Source organism: Empidonax traillii, unplaced genomic scaffold (genome assembly GCF_003031625.1).
Source record: "Empidonax traillii isolate 1590-97213 ecotype Southwest subspecies unplaced genomic scaffold, ASM303162v1 scaffold41:size1892772, whole genome shotgun sequence".
Lineage (NCBI taxonomy): Eukaryota > Metazoa > Chordata > Aves > Passeriformes > Tyrannidae > Empidonax > Empidonax traillii.
The window spans coordinates 198,226-217,468 of NW_020955234.1; the positions used below are offsets into that span (position 1 = coordinate 198,226).

General features: G+C 39.0%; 1 protein-coding gene across 2 annotated transcripts; it reads left to right on the plus strand.

Annotated features, from left to right (window-relative positions):
- Positions 1-9,726: 9,726 nt before the first annotated feature.
- Positions 9,727-16,259, plus strand: C1D (C1D nuclear receptor corepressor). Of its 2 annotated transcripts, XM_027878410.1 has the most exons (5): positions 9,727-9,832; positions 10,809-10,955; positions 12,266-12,332; positions 12,823-12,878; positions 15,701-16,220. In XM_027878410.1, exons 2-5 carry the CDS (start codon positions 10,809-10,811, stop codon positions 15,875-15,877), a joined length of 447 nt encoding a protein of 148 aa, XP_027734211.1. In that variant the 5' UTR covers positions 9,727-9,832; the 3' UTR covers positions 15,878-16,220. The 2 variants fall into 2 exon arrangements, with proteins under 2 accessions (XP_027734211.1, XP_027734210.1); XM_027878409.1 differs by lacking the exon at positions 9,727-9,832 and having other exon boundaries at positions 15,701-16,259.
- Positions 16,260-19,243: the final 2,984 nt, after the last annotated feature.

Sequence of the window (19,243 nt, forward strand, 5' to 3'; positions counted from 1 at the left end):
TTTATATAGATATCCATATATAAAATGATAATATATTTTCAGAGTGGCACCAGCATAAACCAATTGAATTATATGAGCTGTATCTCAATCAGATTTTGGCTGGGATAAACACAAATTCTTAACCCCTCACTCTCTGCTCTTGAAAACCAAACAATCAGCACAGCTATTTTTAGCAGAAAATGAATGCTTATCTACCTAATAATATCCTGAGTGAACCATCTCAAGAAATGCCAAGACTTGTGGTACTCAGTGTAGGAACTCCAGTTAAGTGAACAAAAGTATAAATCTGTAGTGGTCTGGAGGCAGTAGTGGCACTTCTATAACAAATGTGAGCCAGTAGAAGGAGACAGAGCCACGCTGTATGATCAAGAAACACAGAGTACAACCTGTACTGCATTAATGCTTTACATGGTTACAATCTTCTGCAAACAGAGTTGGCTGAATCTGAACATTGATCAGTGTGTGTTGCATTTTCCTTTGATCTTGTAATTGAAACAAAATATTGGGTTTAGGAAATAAGACTCTGGCAACAATTCCTACCTAACATTCGGTAAATCAATTAGTCCATCAACTTCCCTCCCTGTATTTCCCAACCTGTGACATGTGAATACTAAGGTAAGAATGAACTAAACATATGTTAAGTGTTCTGACATCCTTGTAGGCACTTGGTGCACTGGAACTGCAAAGTATTATTCTATTTATGAGTGCAGGTCTTGCAAATTCTCTGCTACCCTTCAGACTTGCATGTCTGATTTTTTTTTTTTGGGGGGGGGGGAAAAAATCTCTCCTAAATTCCCTTTTACCTACACTACATAATTCTGTAGTTTTACTAGAAAAAATGAACATGTTTTTTGAGAATAAGAAATGGTTATGAAAACTAAGCAAAATGTATTGTTATTACCTTAATATTAATTGAAATTAAATATTAGCAGACAGTAGGGATATTATTCTACTGTTTATTATTCTACTGATTCTACTATCTACATGTGTGTCCCTCATACAGCTGAAAGGGTCTTAAATTTGCTGCTTTCATAAATACTCTGTTATAAATATATATATATATATATAAATATATATACATGTATTTGTATTGCTTTTTCAGCCCTTTTTGGTTGAAACTGAAAACCTAAACCTCCAAACCTCCTGGAGGAAAAGGAGACGACAAGATGTAAACAAGTAACTACTCCATCTGAAGATCTTTAGATAGGCTTCCAGCTGGGAGTAGGGAGACTCATATTTGCAGCTCATACTGATTTAATTAGAATAACACAGTATAGCACTTAGATGTAAACCAGCTTATTAAAAGGAAGCTCACTTCTGCAGTATTTTAAATTGCACTGAAGGTGCAGGGAGGTGCACTGGAGCTAGACAAGACCCCAGACTTCTACTCCTGTTCCCTCCACAAATACACTTCCACTTTGCCCAGCCTCGTCCTTCTCCATGCTGGACATGTTTTTCTCTTCCTCTAGAAACCCTGATACTGAGCAAGCCAGCTCAGCACATTCCCTTCAGGCAACCAGCCACAACTTAATCAGCCACATACACACTCCTGCATAACCTATAGTTGAGAGCAGGCCCTCTTCCCTGAAGCATTCCAGTGATCTTATCTTGATCTGCCTTGGAGGAGACAGGCTGCAGACTTGAGCTACAAGAAGCTTCAAATGAGACTGTGAACAGAAAGGAGACAAAAAAGATCTTTGGCAAGTAATGGCAGTATTTTTGATGCAGATACTGGCTTCTGTTTTACTTTTTATTAGAATGTAAACATGTATAATGCAGATCTTATCTTTGGGAGCCAAAGATGTGTTGGTACCATCATCCAATCAGCCAGCTCTTGCAGTGGAAAACTATTTATCCATTGCATTTTGAACCTGGATTTATTTGCTGAAATCATATAGAACCATGGAATAGTTTGGCTTGCAAGGGACCTTAAAGATCATCTAATTCCAAACCCCCTGCCATAAGCAGGGACACCTTCCACAAGACCAGCTTGCTGAGAGCCCCATCCAACCTGGCCTTGGACACTTCCAGGGATGGGGCACCCATGGCTTCTCTGGGCAGCCTGTGCCTCACAACTCTCACAGTCAAGAATTTCTTTCTCATATCCAATCTGAACCACTCTCTGTCAGTTTGCATCCATTTCCCATTGTCTTCTCACTCCATGTCCAGGTAAATAATCCCTCTCCATCTTTCTTGCAGGCTCCCTTCAGGTACTGGAAGGCCACAATTTGGTCAGCCCTAATCCTTCTCTTCCAGGCTCAACAATCCCAGTTCCCTCATAGGAGAGGTGTTCCATCCCTCTCATCATACTGGTGGCCTCCTCTGGACTTGAGGAGAAACACAGTGGAAAACAGAACCATTAGAAACCAACCCTCACTCGAGGGTGAGGCAAAGATGTGCAGCCTCAGGCAGGAACAGGCACTGACCCTCTGGGATGCCTCTGTGTGATGTCTGGCATTAGGGGACCATCTCTAAACTCAGTTTGTGCCTCCCTTTTTCCAGGAAGCAACTGGGAATGCTTGGGAACAGCTGGAGACACGTCATGCCAGCTGTTTACCTCCTCCACCCAGAGGAGATGGCTGCTGAAAAACGTGTTTTCTGCCTCAAAAGAGCATCTCCCTCCCCAGTGTAGAATCCCAGAAGACAAGGGGCTAATGTGTGTGTCTCAAACACTGATAACAGGATGGCTCTGGAGCCAACCAAGGACTGAATCATCAGCTCTGGGGCAAACATCCTTGTTTGTAATTCAAAGAGGTAAGCACAACTAAGTACAGCTCGAGTGCAGGAATGAGGCCAAGAACTGGGCACGGACTGTAGGGGGGAACAGGATGCCTCAGGATCCCCAAAGCCCTCTAACTTATTTCCAGAAAGGTTTGAAAGAGTGGACTGTGCATGGTAAGCAATTCGCCTAGAAACCGAGAAACTTCTTCAAGGTAGAGAAACTTGTCCTTAAAAAGGAACCCCACCAAGGCCGGGCAGTGGCTCGCCAGGGCCCTGGACATCCCACCAGCTGGATTGACACTGGAACCAGGACTGGGACCAACTTATCTATTTTTTTCTTTTTTTTTTTTTTTTTTTTTTTTTTTTTTTTTTTTTTTTTTTTTTTTTTTTTTTTTTTTTTTTTTTTTTTTTTTTTTTTTTTTTTTTTTTTTTTTTTTTTTTTTTTTTTTTTTTTTTTTTTTTTTTTTTTTCCTTTTAACTTCTCCTTTTCTTCTTTTTTTTTCTTTTGCTTTTATTTTATCTTTTCCTTTTTTCCTTCCTTTTTCTTCTTTTTTTTTTCTTGTCCTTTTCTTCTTTATCTTCCTTTCTCCTTGTCCTTGTCCTTTTTCCTTCCTTTTCCCTTTTTCTTTATTTTCCTTTTCTCTTTTTTCCTCTCCTTTTTTTTCCTCTCCCCTTCTAACTCACCTTTCTTTCTCTTTCTTTTCTTTTTCTTTCTTTTCCTTTTTTTTCTCCCCTCTCTTTAATTCATCTCTCTCTCTCTGCCCCCGCTCCCTCCCCATCAATCCACCTCTTCCTCCTCTCTTCCCTTTCACCCCACGCCGTTATCCGAACACCACCGCCGTGCGCTTACACAGCAGCTGCTCAGGGGCTGACTGACACCAATTTCCCCGCCAGCTGTATAATCTTCTGATTGTTCGCGGACCCTCCGCCACCCTATTTACGGTATTTGTGTTTTCCCTTCCCCTGGCGGGTGGTTCCTCGCATTCCCTCCCCCTTTGCCGTATCCCGGTCCCGCCCCGTGGCGTCACCGCCGGGCGCCGGCGCCGCTCCCGCCCCGCAGCCGCTGCCCCCGGGTGCCCCACGCGGGGCTCGGTCACTGCCCCCAGGTAAGAGCGGGGACAGAAACCCCCTCCAGTGGGGGTGTGTGTGTGTCCCCCGGGAGCTTCCTGTGGTTTTAGGGCTTTCCCGAGGGCCTTGGCAAGGAGGGAAGCGCGTTGTCGGGAGGCAGGGCCGCTGGCTGGCACAGGCGCTGTGTGCGCGGCCGGGGGGGCGTGATAAACGCGTTTTGTGGAATCGTGGAATGGTTTGGGTTGGAAGGGTTGCCTTAAGGATCATCCCTTTCCAACCCCCCCCTTCCCCCCCCGTTATGGGCAGGGAAACCTTCCACTAGGCCAGGTTGCACAGAGCCCCATCCAGCCTGGCCTGGATTGTTTAATGCACGTGGCATTACATGGCATGACATGTTTTAATGCATGACTTCCTTCCTTACCCGTCCATGAAAAAGAGAGTATGGACCACAGGCTTTTTTTTTTTATTTTTTTTTTTTTTAAGGCTGGCTGTGCTGTAGCCAGTGAATTGTTATATTCCTGTTAAAAACAGTGTTGCGACTTGAGGAACCTTGTTAACTGTTGTAAGAGGAAGAGAAGACAGTTTGCACGCATAGGCCGTGCCTACAATAGTTCAGCAGTGCTCTTTCTCCCCTAACAGAAAGGCAGGTGGTGCTTAAAACTACTAAGCTCGAGTACTTTGCGACAAAATAGGTCTTGTTGCGGTTCTCTCATGTTGCTGCAAGGATGAAAATGTTGCCTTGCTTACATTTTGTCACGGCTTTCTAACTGCAAAGCTTAGAAGGGAACTTGGCTTGCAAATTAAATTTTACATTACGCCAATTAGAAGGCCTCATTTCTGAGACAAACAAAAATGGAGTATCTGGGTTGTAATATCAAAATTGAAAGGTGGCTGGCACATTTCTTGGGTTTAAAAATACAAAGGAACACTTCAGTCTAAAATACCTGGATATTGCTAATCCCATGGCAGTGTGACCCTTGCTAAAGAAAACAGAAAATGCTCGACATGAGGCTCTGCTCCAGGATGTGAGAAACTTGAAAGTAATTGATAGAATGTTTAGCCTTCCTGTCAGAAATGCAGTGCAGAGGTCACACAAACCTTTCTGATAAGTGCCTTTCTCTTTGAAGTGGTTTAAAATTTTTAGAATCACTTTAGGATCGTCTGCGGTCTGCTTTTTCTCTAAATAATTAAACAGTGCACTGGAATGGTAATGGCCACCACAGCTGCTGGTGCATGTGGCAGCACCAGAGCTGGAAAAGGCAGCTGAGAAAGAAGAAACACAGGTGACTGCTTGAGTGGTAACAGTGAGAGGGAAGCTTGAAAGATGGTGCCAAGGGGGTGGGATAACAGACTGTGAAAGATTTGAGGTTGCAGACTTGATTACCTCTATCTGAGCTCTCTATTTGCACTGTAGCTCTCTCTCCATCCTTCGTCCAGGCTTGCTGTGAGGCTTTCTACAGGGTTCTTGGGATATGTGACATGCTTAGTTACCCCATCACACAGACAATATTTCCCATGCATGCTGTTCTCTAGAAGTTCCATCATGCTATCAGCTCTCAAATTCTGTTTAGGATACAGTTAAAAAAGATTTTTGCCTTTTTTTTCTTGCATTAGTGAGATAAGTTCTTAGAAGACAGTGCTTAGAACACAACATCCCACAGTTACTGTGTTATGTTCAACAAAAAAAAGGGTAAATATGCTTTTAATAGTGCAAGCAAAAGTGTAATTTTTAAAGACCAGTTTAGACATACAAATTTAGCATCACTTTAGAGCCCCAGCCTTGAGCTGTGGCAGGATAGTCTGAGTGTGAGAGCTTTAATGAAAACCTCTCAGGGAGGAGTGTTCTGGACATACCTAAAGAAAGATGGTTTTATCATTGTACTTACTGATGGGGCTACTGACAGGCTGGAGCTGAACAAGAGCCAGATTATACTGGCTTTGTTCAGAAGGGGAAATGACTGTGCCATCCAAGGTGTGGAATCTAGGACAGCTGATTACAGAGGGTAAAAATGCTTTGTGAATTGTGAAGATCAAGCTGAAGGTTTACATCAGAGATGGTCTGTGTAGATATAGATGGGGTTGTGGTGATTGTGGGTTGTTTGAGCCAAGCTGAGATAACTCACATGATATCCACCATGGGCTGAAGTGTAGGTGAGCCTCAAAAATATTATCCCCTTCCTTTAAATTTTAATCTCTTTTTAAGACAGATCAGAATAAACTTTGCAAATCCTTTGAAGCTCAAGAGACTTTTTCTCAGAGGCATAGAGCAGAGGGGACACCTTTGCTGTGCTTGCACATCCACTGTGTTCACTGCAGGCTGTGAGTCAGGACTCGCAAGAGGGAGAGCAGTGCCAGTTTTCAGGAGCTGGCAGAGTTGGTCTGTCTTCTTGATGTTGCTGATGTGTTTGTTTTGAATTTGAGAGCGGGTTTTGCATGCCCTGAGCAAAAGGTCTGGGGTTTGCTTTGGCTTTCTCTAGTTGGTTTTGGTTCTGTCTATGTCATTTGTAAATATCCACGGGAAGAAGGAAAGTCTCTAATCTGATTGTTGTTCAGTGAATAGTCTGAAAAAATTAAAGGTCTGAGCTCAGTATGGGGGCAAGGCCTTCTAGTGCTTAGGGAATCTGTAAGAATAAAGATGAAGTGTGAAGTGAGTTGCAGTACTTAAAATACCAAATTACTTTTGTCTTAGGTTTGCACGTTACAAAATATTCCAAATACACAGTTTTTATCCTGAACTTGCAATTTTAATTCCAGTTGAAAGCCGTGTGCATGACGCTAACACTGAGCATGTTTTAATTCTGTCTTTAGGGGTTTCTTATTGCCATGTCGACAGGCACATGTAGCTTCCACTACTTTCCCCATATTTCTTCAGCAGAATCTCTCATAGAGGTGCCCAGGGCCTAATTAGAGTTTTTGTCTCTCAGTATGACAGAGTTTAGCTGTGGGGTTGGGCAGGAAAGGAGGTTTGGTTTTGCTTTTTAAGCCAGCTGGCAATTACTTTCTAAGGCTTGTGTTAAAGCACCAGATATATTAAAAAAAATATTCTTAAAGCCACATGCTTTTATGCAGTTTCTCTTTTTCCTTTTCTTACCTTTGTATGCCAGTCATGGGTGTGCTTTTCTTAACACAGGTCTGCAGTTCTTTTCATTCTTCTGGAAGATAAATGTAAAGATGGGCAGTTTTGCTAATTGTATTGTGCATAACCATCTGTATTTTGTTTTTATTTCAAATTGCTTAATACAGCATTGAATTTGGTTGTATTTTAGATCAATAGCCACATTAATACTACAGCAAACTGCTTTTGATTGTCACCTGTTTGGTCTTCTTTATACAGTCTGCACAAGATGACATATTTTCTCTTTTCCCTTTTCATATTTTTGTCTTTTCTGTGGTTCATTAATAATGTCCATCCCTTCCCTTTTTGTGGTTCCAGTGTATTACTTGCTCTGGTTTATATGTATATTTATATGTTGACTGCAAAGAAAACAAGGTGTTCGTTTTTATCTAAGCATAGGTTTACATAAATGTAGTCATGTTTCTGAATACGTGAGAGTTTATTTGGAATCTTTTAGAAATTTCAGTATATCCAGAAATTTTCTACCTGTGTGTAAAAACTCATTTTGTAGAACATTTTTTAACAGACCTAAATGCGATGCATAAATTTTCTTATGAAAATGCTTTACCTTTGCAATTTAAAGTATTTTTTTTCCTCAAATACATATTTTTGGGTTTTTTTCCCCAATAACTACATGGCAGTTTTTGAGCTCAGGGTTAAAAAGTCAAAGTTGTTTCTGGTAGATTGATGTTATGAAGTCATACCACATTATTCATCACTGTTTTTTTGCTTCAGTGCCCTTAATCAAAGTAGGCCCCTTCTCTCTTATGTTTATGGCTTGTGAACTTTCCTTTGCATTCTCAGAATGAAAGGTCTTGTAAATATTACTTTCGTGCACACAACTGCAGGTTATGTGTTCTGCAATAAAGGTGTTACCGCTTGATAATGAAAATGCTGTCTTATTTCCTTTAGAATTCCCCATTATTCACATGCTTACTCAGCAAGATTTTGTTACTTCTTTTATCTGAGTATTTCTGCTATCCCTAATTTTTAAAGTGGGATCTCTGTGCCAAATAAAATCTGGGCGAAAATCAGTAAATTCAAACCAGAAAACCCGTCGAGTAAACATCAACTTCAGGAACTGACCTAAATATTTGCTTGCTTGAAATACATAGAGAAACATTTGAAACATTTTGAGGAAGGTTTTCTTAGTGGTTTAATAGCTGAGGCATAACTACTGAGGGCAGTAGAGCCTTGAAGTGTGTTTAGAGAATCGCTGAGGTGGTCTCAGTTCCTCCCATCCCTGGCTTTGTCATCCTGCAGGTGTGACTGTGCAACCTGTGCATCGATTTTGGCAGCAACAACTTTGTGGAGTTTCCGGTGTACACGTTTTCTAATGTAGCGTAATTTTATTCTTGTTGGGTTTCACGTTATCAGAATTATTTTAGGCTGCCTCGCTGCTGGCATGTGCCAGCACTGTAACATATCCTGCTTGGAGATTAGTAATGCTGAAACAACAGTGTAATGAAAAGAGAGAGGTCCCTACACAGCAGGAGTAGGAACTTGCCGGTTCTTGTTGAAATGAACAGAAAACACAAATTCGACAAGTTCTCCCTGGGCAGAAGGAGTAGACTTATCAATGAAGTCCATTGAAATCCAAAGCATAGTTTTCCCTTTCCTTGCTAATTGACAGTGTCAAGGGAATACTTAGTGATATGAGGACAAACTTCATTTTGTCTGGTTCATGAGACAACAATCAGAGCAAAAGGTACTTTGAACTGTATCTGTTATCTTTCCTTTTATCTTCCTGTTCTTCTTCTGTCTTTTTCTTTAGGTCTAGCTTGGTCTGAAAAGAATATCAAATATCCTCTAGTGACTTTATGCTTGCAACTGCTGTAAAACAGCTCAAGTTAGTTTTGATAGCACATTCCTGCTACAGGCTTTTGTTGGTTGTTTTTTTATTCTTGCTGGTGCTGGATACACTGATAAAGGGAGAGGGTAAAGTTGGAATTTATCACCATGTTCATGCCTGTCCATCAAATTAAAACCATAGCAGGTTAAGTGCTGCAGTGATGGTAAACTCTGCAGATTTATTCTTGGATTGGATTACATCTCTCTCCCTCTGTGTGTAAGCACAGGAAATGTGTATGGACAGACACCTTCTGACGAAACTTAAATGTACTAACAAGTGGGAAAATCTAGTCCCTTTTGTTGCTTTGAGTTTTGTTTTTTTTAATGCTGTATCATATGACAAAAAGTTAACAACAAACATTGTTTCTGAACCCTTTTAATCAGCCTAACAAGGGTGATTATAGAGCAGGTGGCCAGGAGAGAATTAAACACAGTGTTATCATAAATGTCAGAAGTAATTGCAGTGGTATTTTTTCTTTCTGTGGGCAGGATCTTGTAGGTCCAGCTCAGCTTTCTTGCTTAGGTCTGCTGCAGCTGGCTGAAATATTATTTACATGTGTGGGTTACGTGCTGGGATGGGGAGGGGACCTTCCACATGTTGTGGTTGGCATTGTGATTCTGTACTCAGCCTGAAAACCAGCTCTGACCAGGATGAACAGTCGTGCAGCTGAGAAGGATTGTAACTCTGAACTATGCAAGCAACAGCAGTGAAACTGGGCTTGTTAATTGGCTGATCACATTTCTGGAATCACACTGGTGTGGTTGAAACTGGAGTTGCAGACAGGCTTGAGTAGCTCCATGCTGGTTTCTTTTTTTGACTTCAAGAGGCAATATAAATAAAAAGAAACCTCTCTCACACATACCACGCTCTTGCCAGGAAAAGAGAAAGATAAAATCGTTATCTAAGACAAACTCCGGTGATATGATGGCTGTTTGCTGTTTGCACTGACCACGTGGCTTTGTGTTCATAGATAAAAAGTGGAGTCTCTCCAATTCCTCTTCCTGCCCTCTGTACTCAGCAGCTGGGGAGTGGGATTATCACACTCATATTAAGTAGGAAAGACTGCAGTGATCCAGGTGCTCCCACTGTTCTTGATGCATCTCACCAAATGGGCAGGAAAATTGCATATTTCTTCTCTTCTTTCCTTAGAGTGTTCCAAAAGTTGTTGCTCAGTCACAGAAGTTGTAGAAAATAACGTAGCCCTGAGTAACACTAAATCCTGAAGATAACATGATTTATGATTTGAGAGGAATTAAAGATATTGATTATAAGCCAGCAGGTGGCTTGGCAGTAATCAGTGCCATGGCACTATAACTGCTGGGATCAAAAAAGGGGCGCTTTGGGATTTTTCACGTCTTATTTCCCAGTTGCTGTGCATTGACGTGTCTGTAAGATATCCAGAGTATTCTGAAATCCCGGAATCAACTCAGCTCTGTTACGGTTAGAGTTGTATTTCAGATTATAATACCCCGTGGAGAATTCAGAAAACTGGATACAGGGTTCACAAGAAGAATTTTTGTGACCAACTGCTGAAGTTAGCATTGGAAGATGTGACTGACCCTGACATAACTGGTGCTGAATAACCACTGTAAAGCTGAAGTAATGTCTGTTCCTAAGACAGGCTGAAGCCATATCCCTGTTTTTTTTTTTTTTTTTCTTCTTTTTCCTTCCTGGTGTCCTGCCTGTTGCTTGGTGTTGCTCTTTATGTAGTGTGATTTATAGAGCTCTTCTTTTAAACAAGCAACTAATTCCTTTCTATCACAGACCATAAAAGCTAAATACTGTTTTGGGACCATTGCAAGAATAGGTACTACAGTCATGTCATTTGTAATGCTCCTTCATGCCATTTTGCAGAGCAGTCAGGAGATATCCCTGAAATTATAGGACCTTTAACTGTGTCACTGTTGACATTACTTGCTAGAATTCTTCACAAGTAGGCATTTCTTATAATATTTAATGAATAAATGCTAATGCTTCGTATTGTAAAATACAGTCTTTTGACTCTGTAGGTGCCTAATGAAAAGGATTATTAGTTTTGTTTCCTCTTTGCAGATGGAAATGTCAGAGGATGATAATAACTCAGAAGAATACCCCACTGAAATTCATGATTATCTCGCAGCATTTGAAAAATCTCTCGGTTCTGTAGATGAGATGCTGAAGACAATGATGTCTGTTTCCAGGAGCGAGCTTCTGCAAAAGGTAAATAATCTACCTTTTGAAAACCTTTTCCTTGTTAATACAGGAATACTTGGGAACCTGAACTGAAATAAAAGAGTCTGGTAGGTTTTCAGTAACACATATGAACACTTCCTGCCCTTGATACCTGCTATTCGAAACTCTTACATTTCTGAGATATCCAGATAATCTTACAAAATTAAACACTGAAACACATGTTCCTCCAAACTAGTAAGTGATGATCTTACCAGTGAGTCATTTAGGCAGAGGACATTCTGGCTTATCCCTGACCTTCCTTGAAGTGCATGTGAGTGCTCTTTGATAGCGGAGAGGGCACTCAACGTTTTTGTCTGAGACTTCTTCGCAACAAACTTAATGGAACTTGGTGTACCCAGGGGGGTACAGAGGTGAGCTGACAGCAGTGAGGATTGATCTGAGTCTAGAAGTCTAGACTTGCAGAGCCTGAGCTGTCTCCTCTAGGTATGTTATAAGCATAAGTCTCTAAATTGTGGCTTTTTATCAGGGCATAAAGGTACTGCCTGAGAACTTCATACAAGCCTCTCTCTCTTTTAACATTTAAAGCCTAACGTGTAATTTTTTTCTGTAGGGCAAGAAAAAGCCAGCACATGAGGGAGCTTCTGTATCCTGGGAGGATTTCTTACACAAATAAATTATGAAGAAAACAGTCTTGACAACACAGATCTTTTGACAGTATCCATGTTAGAACTAGTGAGCTGTACAATGATGTTATCAGAGTTTCTGGAAATCCTGTAGGACTGAAATAATAAATTGACTTTGACAGTCAAGGGGAAAAAAAGAACCCTCATTACCTTTATTCTTCCTCTGCTTTACGTCCCTAAATATTCCAGCATGCATTGAACACACGATATAGTGCTAACATTCATTCATTGTATATTCACATTTGAGTTTTTCAGCAATCTTAGGACTTTTTTTTTCCCCTTCCATTGGTAGCAGCAGCTATTTTGAATTAAATTATAGTGGAAAAACAGGGACTTATTTCTGGCTATGGGAACGGTGGTCCAAGAGCTACATGCCAAGAGATTTTTTTTTTTTTGCTTTTGGCTGTGTGGGACTGTGACATTTAACATCAGACTGGGAAAATTACAGAATACTTGGAGAGGAGAGAGTGGTTCTCTGATGGCATGGAAATAGGCATAAACATAGTGTGAGTGAACTTGTGCAAAAATGTGCTCCTTCAGTGTGTATTTTTTGACTGATAAATTCACAATTATAAAATGTACATGTTGCTAAAATCTGTGCACGTCTTACTTAAAAATGTGTGGTTTCTTTTTTTTTTTTTTTTTTCATTCTAGTTAGACCCTCTTGAGCAAGCAAAGCTGGATTTGGTTTCGGTGTACGCATTGAATTCCATGTTCTGGGGTGAGTATGTGGTAGGAGGAAAAAGTAGTATTTATGATTGCTATCTGAACACCTAGACAGCTGCAAACATTAAATTATATTTAAATTATATATTATTTGGCTATGTTTTAGCCAAATAATTAAAAACTTGTGGTTACCATGTGGACCCACATTATTGCCATCCCTAAGGTAAATAACGTTGAAACTCCAAATCAAAAATCTGTATTTAGAAAAGCTGACTTTGTACACGCATGAGGATGTTTCTGTTTTTTAGTGGCAACCTTTTCTGGCCTTTTAAGGACAGAAAGTTTAATCGTGTTAGTTATTCAGGGGGGTTTTTAGCTGCAACACTTGATGATAATAGTTTGCCAGATACTTAACAACATAGTTAGCTTCAATTCTTAGTAATGATTTTATGTGGAAACTACAGTTTTCCTGTATGACTGCTTGACTGGGCCCTCGGTCATGACAGACTTCAGTTTCAAAAAAAATCGTGTTTTTTTTCTTGTAGTATATTTGGCTACTCAGGGAATCAATCCAAAGGAACATCCAGTGAAACAAGAACTGGTAAGTTCTTTACACTGCATGCGTCTTGCTCAGGGCATTTAGCCCATATAGAAGTTAAGAAATGTTTATATCTACATTTAAAATTGATATGTTGCTATAATAGCATGCATATGCTACATGGTGTTATATAACTATTTATATACCCTGCTGGGCTCTCTAAATTAAGAAAGTAATATTTTTAGTTCCAAACAGTACTGTTTAAAGTTGTAGAGTCTGCTGAAATTAGAAAAAAACAAGATGATGAATTATATCATCTTATCTTGTCTTTTTTTCCACCTTTGTTTGAGAATTGGGTTCTGAACAGAGCAACTTTTCACTTGTATCTGTTAAATGGAAAAATGCTACATGTCCGATAATAATTTATAACTTCCAGTATGGCATTTTTTTTTCTTATAAATACTTGGAATCATGTTAATCTCCGAGGCTGCCTTTTCTTACTTTTGTATGACTCTAAAAGTAGAGTGTGGTTGATTTACTGGTGAAGACGGGAAAGAGCCCCCCGCCTCCCCCTTCCAAGTCCTCCATTAATTCATTTTCTCAGCAGTAAAGAATCCAGTTCAGCAACAAAGCTAAAAGCTTTTTTGGCACCAGTTGTATGTGTATTGTCCAGTAACTCTGCATTAGTGACATATTTACAACGTATAATAAATCTTTTAGGTTTGTCTTTATATTCCATTTAGATGCATGGCTACGGTATAGAAGGTTGGCTATCTCGAAAATTCTGCTGACTTAAAATATATCAAATAATTTCAGCCCGAGGAAAAAATAGAAATCAAAACTTCTCGCTACCCATTTTAATTCCTGTGTAAATGGAAATATTAAATCCGGGCTGCTGTGAAATACTCACCTTAAATGTAATCCTTATATAACCAGTGGAATGGGAGATAGGACTGCAAAATGTGGAAAGCCAGCCTGAATAACAAGAATATTTCTATTTTTAATTTTTGTGAGGCTTTCAGTAGTCTAGACTGTATCATATTAAAAAAATACATCAGTTAATATTTCATGAGCTTTCAGTCAGTTTCTTGTTCCTCCTATGTTACATAGTGTCTGAATATTTTGGTAATTTAGTGATACTAAAAAATTTTATCTCTTATGCTGTGGATATTTTATGCTGGTATTTTACTTCACAACTGCCAGTCGTTTTAACTCCAAAGAATGAGTGAATTATCACAGCCTAGATTCTTATCCAGCTCTCTTTTTCGTTTTGCAAGCATCAAGGTGAATGAATGCACATTCCTTCCTTCCAAGAGCATTGTGATGTTCTTATTCATGTGGAAAGGGAATTAAAAAAGACTGTTCTGTCAGGATTGTTTTGTTTTCAGAATTGCTCTCCTTGTGTACATACGGGGATTCAAACTGTATTAATAAAACTCACATTCAAGCTATCAGAATTCATTTCTTTTGTCACACTGACATTTTTTTCAGCCCCTTTTTCCCGTGTTGATACATGTAGGTTTGCCATCTGTTCTCATTAGCCATCTCAGCCACCAAAGAAATATTACAGTCGATCATGATTTCAGACCCTGTAAAGCCCTCCTCATTAAAGCTGTGTTTTTGACACAGGCAGAGAGGCCAAGTTTTTGACAGTTGCTTACAATGATCGCTGAAGACTTGAAAATCAGATTCTGCAGTTTAGGTCTTGTAGCTTTTGTCCCAGATTCAGAGAGATGGCGGTGGCTGGGTGAGAAATGTGGGGGTTGCACGTCAACATTTATTTTAGCAGTAGCCATATATGTTCTGTTAATCCACACTTATAATTCAGGTATCAGGTAAAGGGCTACATGTCTGTGTAGGTAGGTGTTACTGTTGTTTGTATTACATTTAATGCCTAAAGGCCCTACACCTGAAGGCCATATTAGGCTAAATATGTGGACATGAAATCTGTCAACCAAACTGTTAAATATTTTACTGAGTTACTGTAAGTGTCCTCTCAAGTCAGTGAAGAGAAGCAGGCACTTAACAGAGGGAGATTTCCATCTTAGAGGAGCTAATTTTCTCTATTTTTCTTTATTTATTTCAGGAGTAGATGAGGATGAGGATTGTTAAACTGGGAGGGTATACTTGGGTGGGGCTGAGCCCAAGCCATTTGTTGCTCAAAAAAACCCCCCACATAGACACCAAATGGCTATGGTAGGCAAAGATAGCAAGAAAGTATCCCCTTGATTTATGGAATGGCAGCGGAAACAGGCTGTTTCTGTTATTTATGGTCGTAAAGGAAATTTCTGGTACAGCTGGAAATTCTTCAGGCTGCCTTAAATAGGTTCACTGGTAAGTCCCCTTGACCATTTCAGGATCTGAAGCCATAGACTTTTGTGTGGGGTGTGTAATGCTTGTAACATCTTTCTGACTTTGCTTGGACATGGTGAATGTATTTTTTTTTTTTTTTTGTAGACAGTAGGTAGTATATTTCATCTATAAATCTGTCATATCTAAATATTATTTTGCCATCTTTATGTAGGCCAAACTCCAAACTGAGTTCAGTAATTTATTTTCTAACTTTGCTTGCAAGAACACTTCTTATTTCAGTGTAGATGAGATGCAGAGTCTTCATCTCTGCAGGACTCTGTGTTCCTGTTACAGTGCATGTCATGCAGATGGTATAGTAGGTACCTGTGATGGAAAACCTGCTAAAGGGGATGTCTAAAGTTTGCAGAGAGCCTGGTATATTTATTTATTTAAATGATGCAATTCTTCTAGGTATTATAGAAGTATGCAGTGTGGAGAACTTTTGCGCATTGATTCATTTTAGCTGCAGTCTTGGAAGAATGGTTTGAAATATACTTTCCCTTTTTCTTTTTTTTTTTTCTTTTTCTCCCTAGGAGAGAATAAGAACATACATGAACAAGGTCAAAGAAATAACAGACAAGAAAAAGGCATCCAGACTCGATAAAGGAGCTGCTTCTAGATTTGTAAAAAATGCACTTTGGGAGCCAAACGCCGAAAATGAACATAGTTCCAAAACTCCTGCTAAAGGAAAAAAGAGACAGAAGGACTAAATCTCGGTTTTATATAAATTAGGGACACCTAATTCTTATTTTGAAATGCTTTGCATACTGCATGCATCTCACAGAGGTGCTGTATAACAGATTAAGTTATACTTAAGAATTTTACAGGACTGTATTTTCTCCAGAACACTTGTCACTGAGGCAACTGCATTGAATGTGTATCTAAAAGGGCCATTGGATGCATGTTTGAGTGACATTTCATTATCCAAATGATAAAGTCCTGACATACACTTCGCTGGTAATAAATACTAGTGATATTTTACTTATAGTTCCTATGAATTACATTTTTTTTTTTTTTTACTACCGAATGATTTATTGACACTTTTTTATATGTCCTTAATCTCCTGAATATTAAAATGTTTCAAACAATGCTGTCCAGTCTGTGGTTGTTTATGAAAGAGCATTGTGTGAAATGCTGTGTTTGTAGAGTTCTGTAAGGTTTATTCACCATGCTAAACTGTTTCCTTTTCAGCTTCTGAACTTGAACTGGTGCCATATTCCCTTACTTCTGTTCCCTCTGAGAAAACAGAGCTTCAAGGACCACAAGCAAATAGCCTGGATTCCACTCTTAAGCCCCCATGTCTAGTCAATGGAAAAATTAGATATCCCCTAAGGGCAGTTTGTGGGATCCAAAAAAAAGGAGCAGGCTGGGGACAGCTATTAGGAAACAGCACATGCAGGAACTTGACTGGAATTTTGGCTGCGGTGCTTGTGCCTTACTGCTGATGCTCTGAGAAATGTGCTCTGAGGTGGTGGGAGTGTGGTCATCCCTTGGTGTTTCTCAAATCTTCATCAGGGAAAGTGTCCTCTGGTGCGGTAAAAACCACTGGTCTTTCTTGCAAACGCTTGTATTTTTCCTCAAAAGTGTGAAGCTTAGCCCTTTAGGAAAGGAGGTGTGTTAGATGGGTTTAGTTCTCAATACACTGCAATGCAAAGCTCAATTATCTGCCCAAAGCCTATTTGACAATTAGCAGTAACCTAATTACTTGTGGAGGAAAAATAAAACAGTTTAGTTCACAAAAATGCAGTTTGGGTAGCAGTCCATAAAAGTGGTTCTGAAATGTTAAAGACTAAATGAGAAGGACAGAGAATCCAGTATAGCTGCAAGATGAATGATGTGCAGTGCATGGTTACCCTCCTCACAGGGTTACAGTGCAGAATGTGGACTAAATTGAATTGGGTACTAAAATGAAGATTCTTCTCTCACTGATTATCTACAAATGTATATTTGAAAGTAAAAGTTCATTGACAAGTTTATTAAACACATAGCGTGTCTCTAGAATTTATTTGTTCCTGATAAACTCTGAGTAAATAGCAATTCCTACAATACAATTAACAAGAGAACTGACTTGGATATATTTTGATGTAGGTATATAACCTTACTGCCTCAAATCCACAGGACTTCTTAAGTGAGTATACGTCAAAAGCCCATAAACATTTACCAGTTGAAACTTAAAATGAGAATGCTTTATTTCTCCGGGTTAATGTCATGGATATGCCAAACAAAAGGGCTGCTGCACTTGAAAGTCTCTTTTTTTTTTTTTTTTTTTTTTTTTTTTTTTTTTTTTTTTTTTTTTTTTTTTTTTTTTTTTTTTTTTTTTTTTTTTTTTTTTTTTTTTTTTTTGGTGTGTGCAATTAAGGTTAAAAATGCAAAAGGCCCTGAAGTGTGTTCTTGACCAAAGATGGCACACTTGGGTAAAGCAGTTCTGCTCTTGGTAGGTTTGGACAGAGTTTATTTGGAAGTCTGTTTGTCCTGTCTTGTACTCCTTTCAGACTGCAAATGGCAGCCTTCGACTATTATAAATAGACTTCTGTTATAAATATTTATTTTTCTACCTATTATCTTTATAATCTTCTATTATAAATAGACTTCTGGGCTCGCTGTGAAAGTAGAGGTCTGCATGTGCAAAGCACGAGGTTCAAAATGCTAATCTCAAACCCATCTATTAAAAAATAAAAAAAAAAAGGAGAAAGGACGAGTGTTCTTTGGACTAAGGGGGAAGACATTAGGATAGAAGTGGCCTAAAGTGGCACAAACCCCAGAGCACTTTAATATAGAAATTTTCTGGGAGATAACATCCTCTGCTTTGAGAGGCATTGTCTTGAGGAAATGAGTAGCTCAGCTTGTATTTACGCAAAGAGCTGTTAATTAAAAGGGGATTGAAGGACGTTTCCATTACATGATTTTCCTCTTAAGCTTTAATTATAGCTTTTGTTTTAAAAGGATAATTTCTGAAAAGGATCATAATTCATTGTCCAGTAAAGTACACAGGTTTCATTGGTAAATGTTTAAACAAGAATAATGCAAAGCTATTAGCTAAGACTTACTGAGGTGGAAGTGCATCTGGAATAATTAATTATATACAGGTATTTGACATTTGTAATAGGGCAGTTTAAGTAGATATAACAAATGCAATTTTGTAAACTTTATTTCTTTTTTCTTTTTAAGACTTGAATCATTCAGTGTGGCTGTTCATAGCCTGGATTTGTGGCTTTGCTTTTCTGACACAAAACAACCCAAACACCCCCCAGACTAAGAAGTGTCACCATGTGCTTGTTATTCACTAACAGCACTATTAGAAAGAGGCTGATCATGAAATACAAGATCATGAATTCTAAGTGTTATTTACATCACTGAAGTGATTATTTTTTGAGAGGTTTTGTTTTGATACAGGCAATTTGATGGGTAACCTGTTCTTGGAACTTTTCTTGCTTTCTAGTTTTTGCACCAAGGAACTGATGAGGTTGGTAAGAGCATGTGGAGTTATCAGCTGTGACTAGAATTTGATATGAGGTTGGATGGGGAATTTTCCAAGCTTACAAGAAAAAAACCACTTCAGAAGAGAAATGAAAATGCATCTCAAGACTTTAAATCCCACTAGTGTTGGTGGCAAATAACTGCATAAAAATAGCAATTTGGCATTAACTTTCCTAGCCATAGAAAGAAATTTTTTTACTGTCACAAAATGCGAAACTAGGTGTTCTTCCAGCTGTGTAAAGCTTCTGCAGATCTACTCCTAGAAAACATCTCTCTGACAGAGAGTTTACTGTGGCTGTAAACAAAGGAGGAATTTTACTAGGACTTAAATTCCCACCCTTGTAAATGCTGGCCATGACTTGGGAAGTCAACACATCAATGCTGCTCATTTTTTACTCCTTCAGTTTTTTTTATTACTGGAGAACTACATCACTAAAAGTGGATGTTTTATTAAGTCATCCTGTTTTTCCCTGGCCTTGAAAATCGATGCTTGCATGAAGCTTTGTCAAAAATTTTAAGTGTCTCAGTTATATTGAAAATCTCCTCATATTTATTTATCTGGAGTGACAAAAGCTGAACAAGCAAAATTCTCTCAGAAT

Coding starts and splice junctions, on each gene's coding strand:
- C1D (XM_027878410.1), top strand. CDS start 10,809: ATGGAAATGTCAGAGGATGATAATAACTCAGAAGAATACCCCACTGAA. Junction 12,333..12,822: donor ATTGAATTCCATGTTCTGGG/GTGAGTATGTGG, acceptor TTTTTCTTGTAG/TATATTTGGCTACTCAGGGA. Junction 12,879..15,700: donor ATCCAGTGAAACAAGAACTG/GTAAGTTCTTTA, acceptor TTTTCTCCCTAG/GAGAGAATAAGAACATACAT.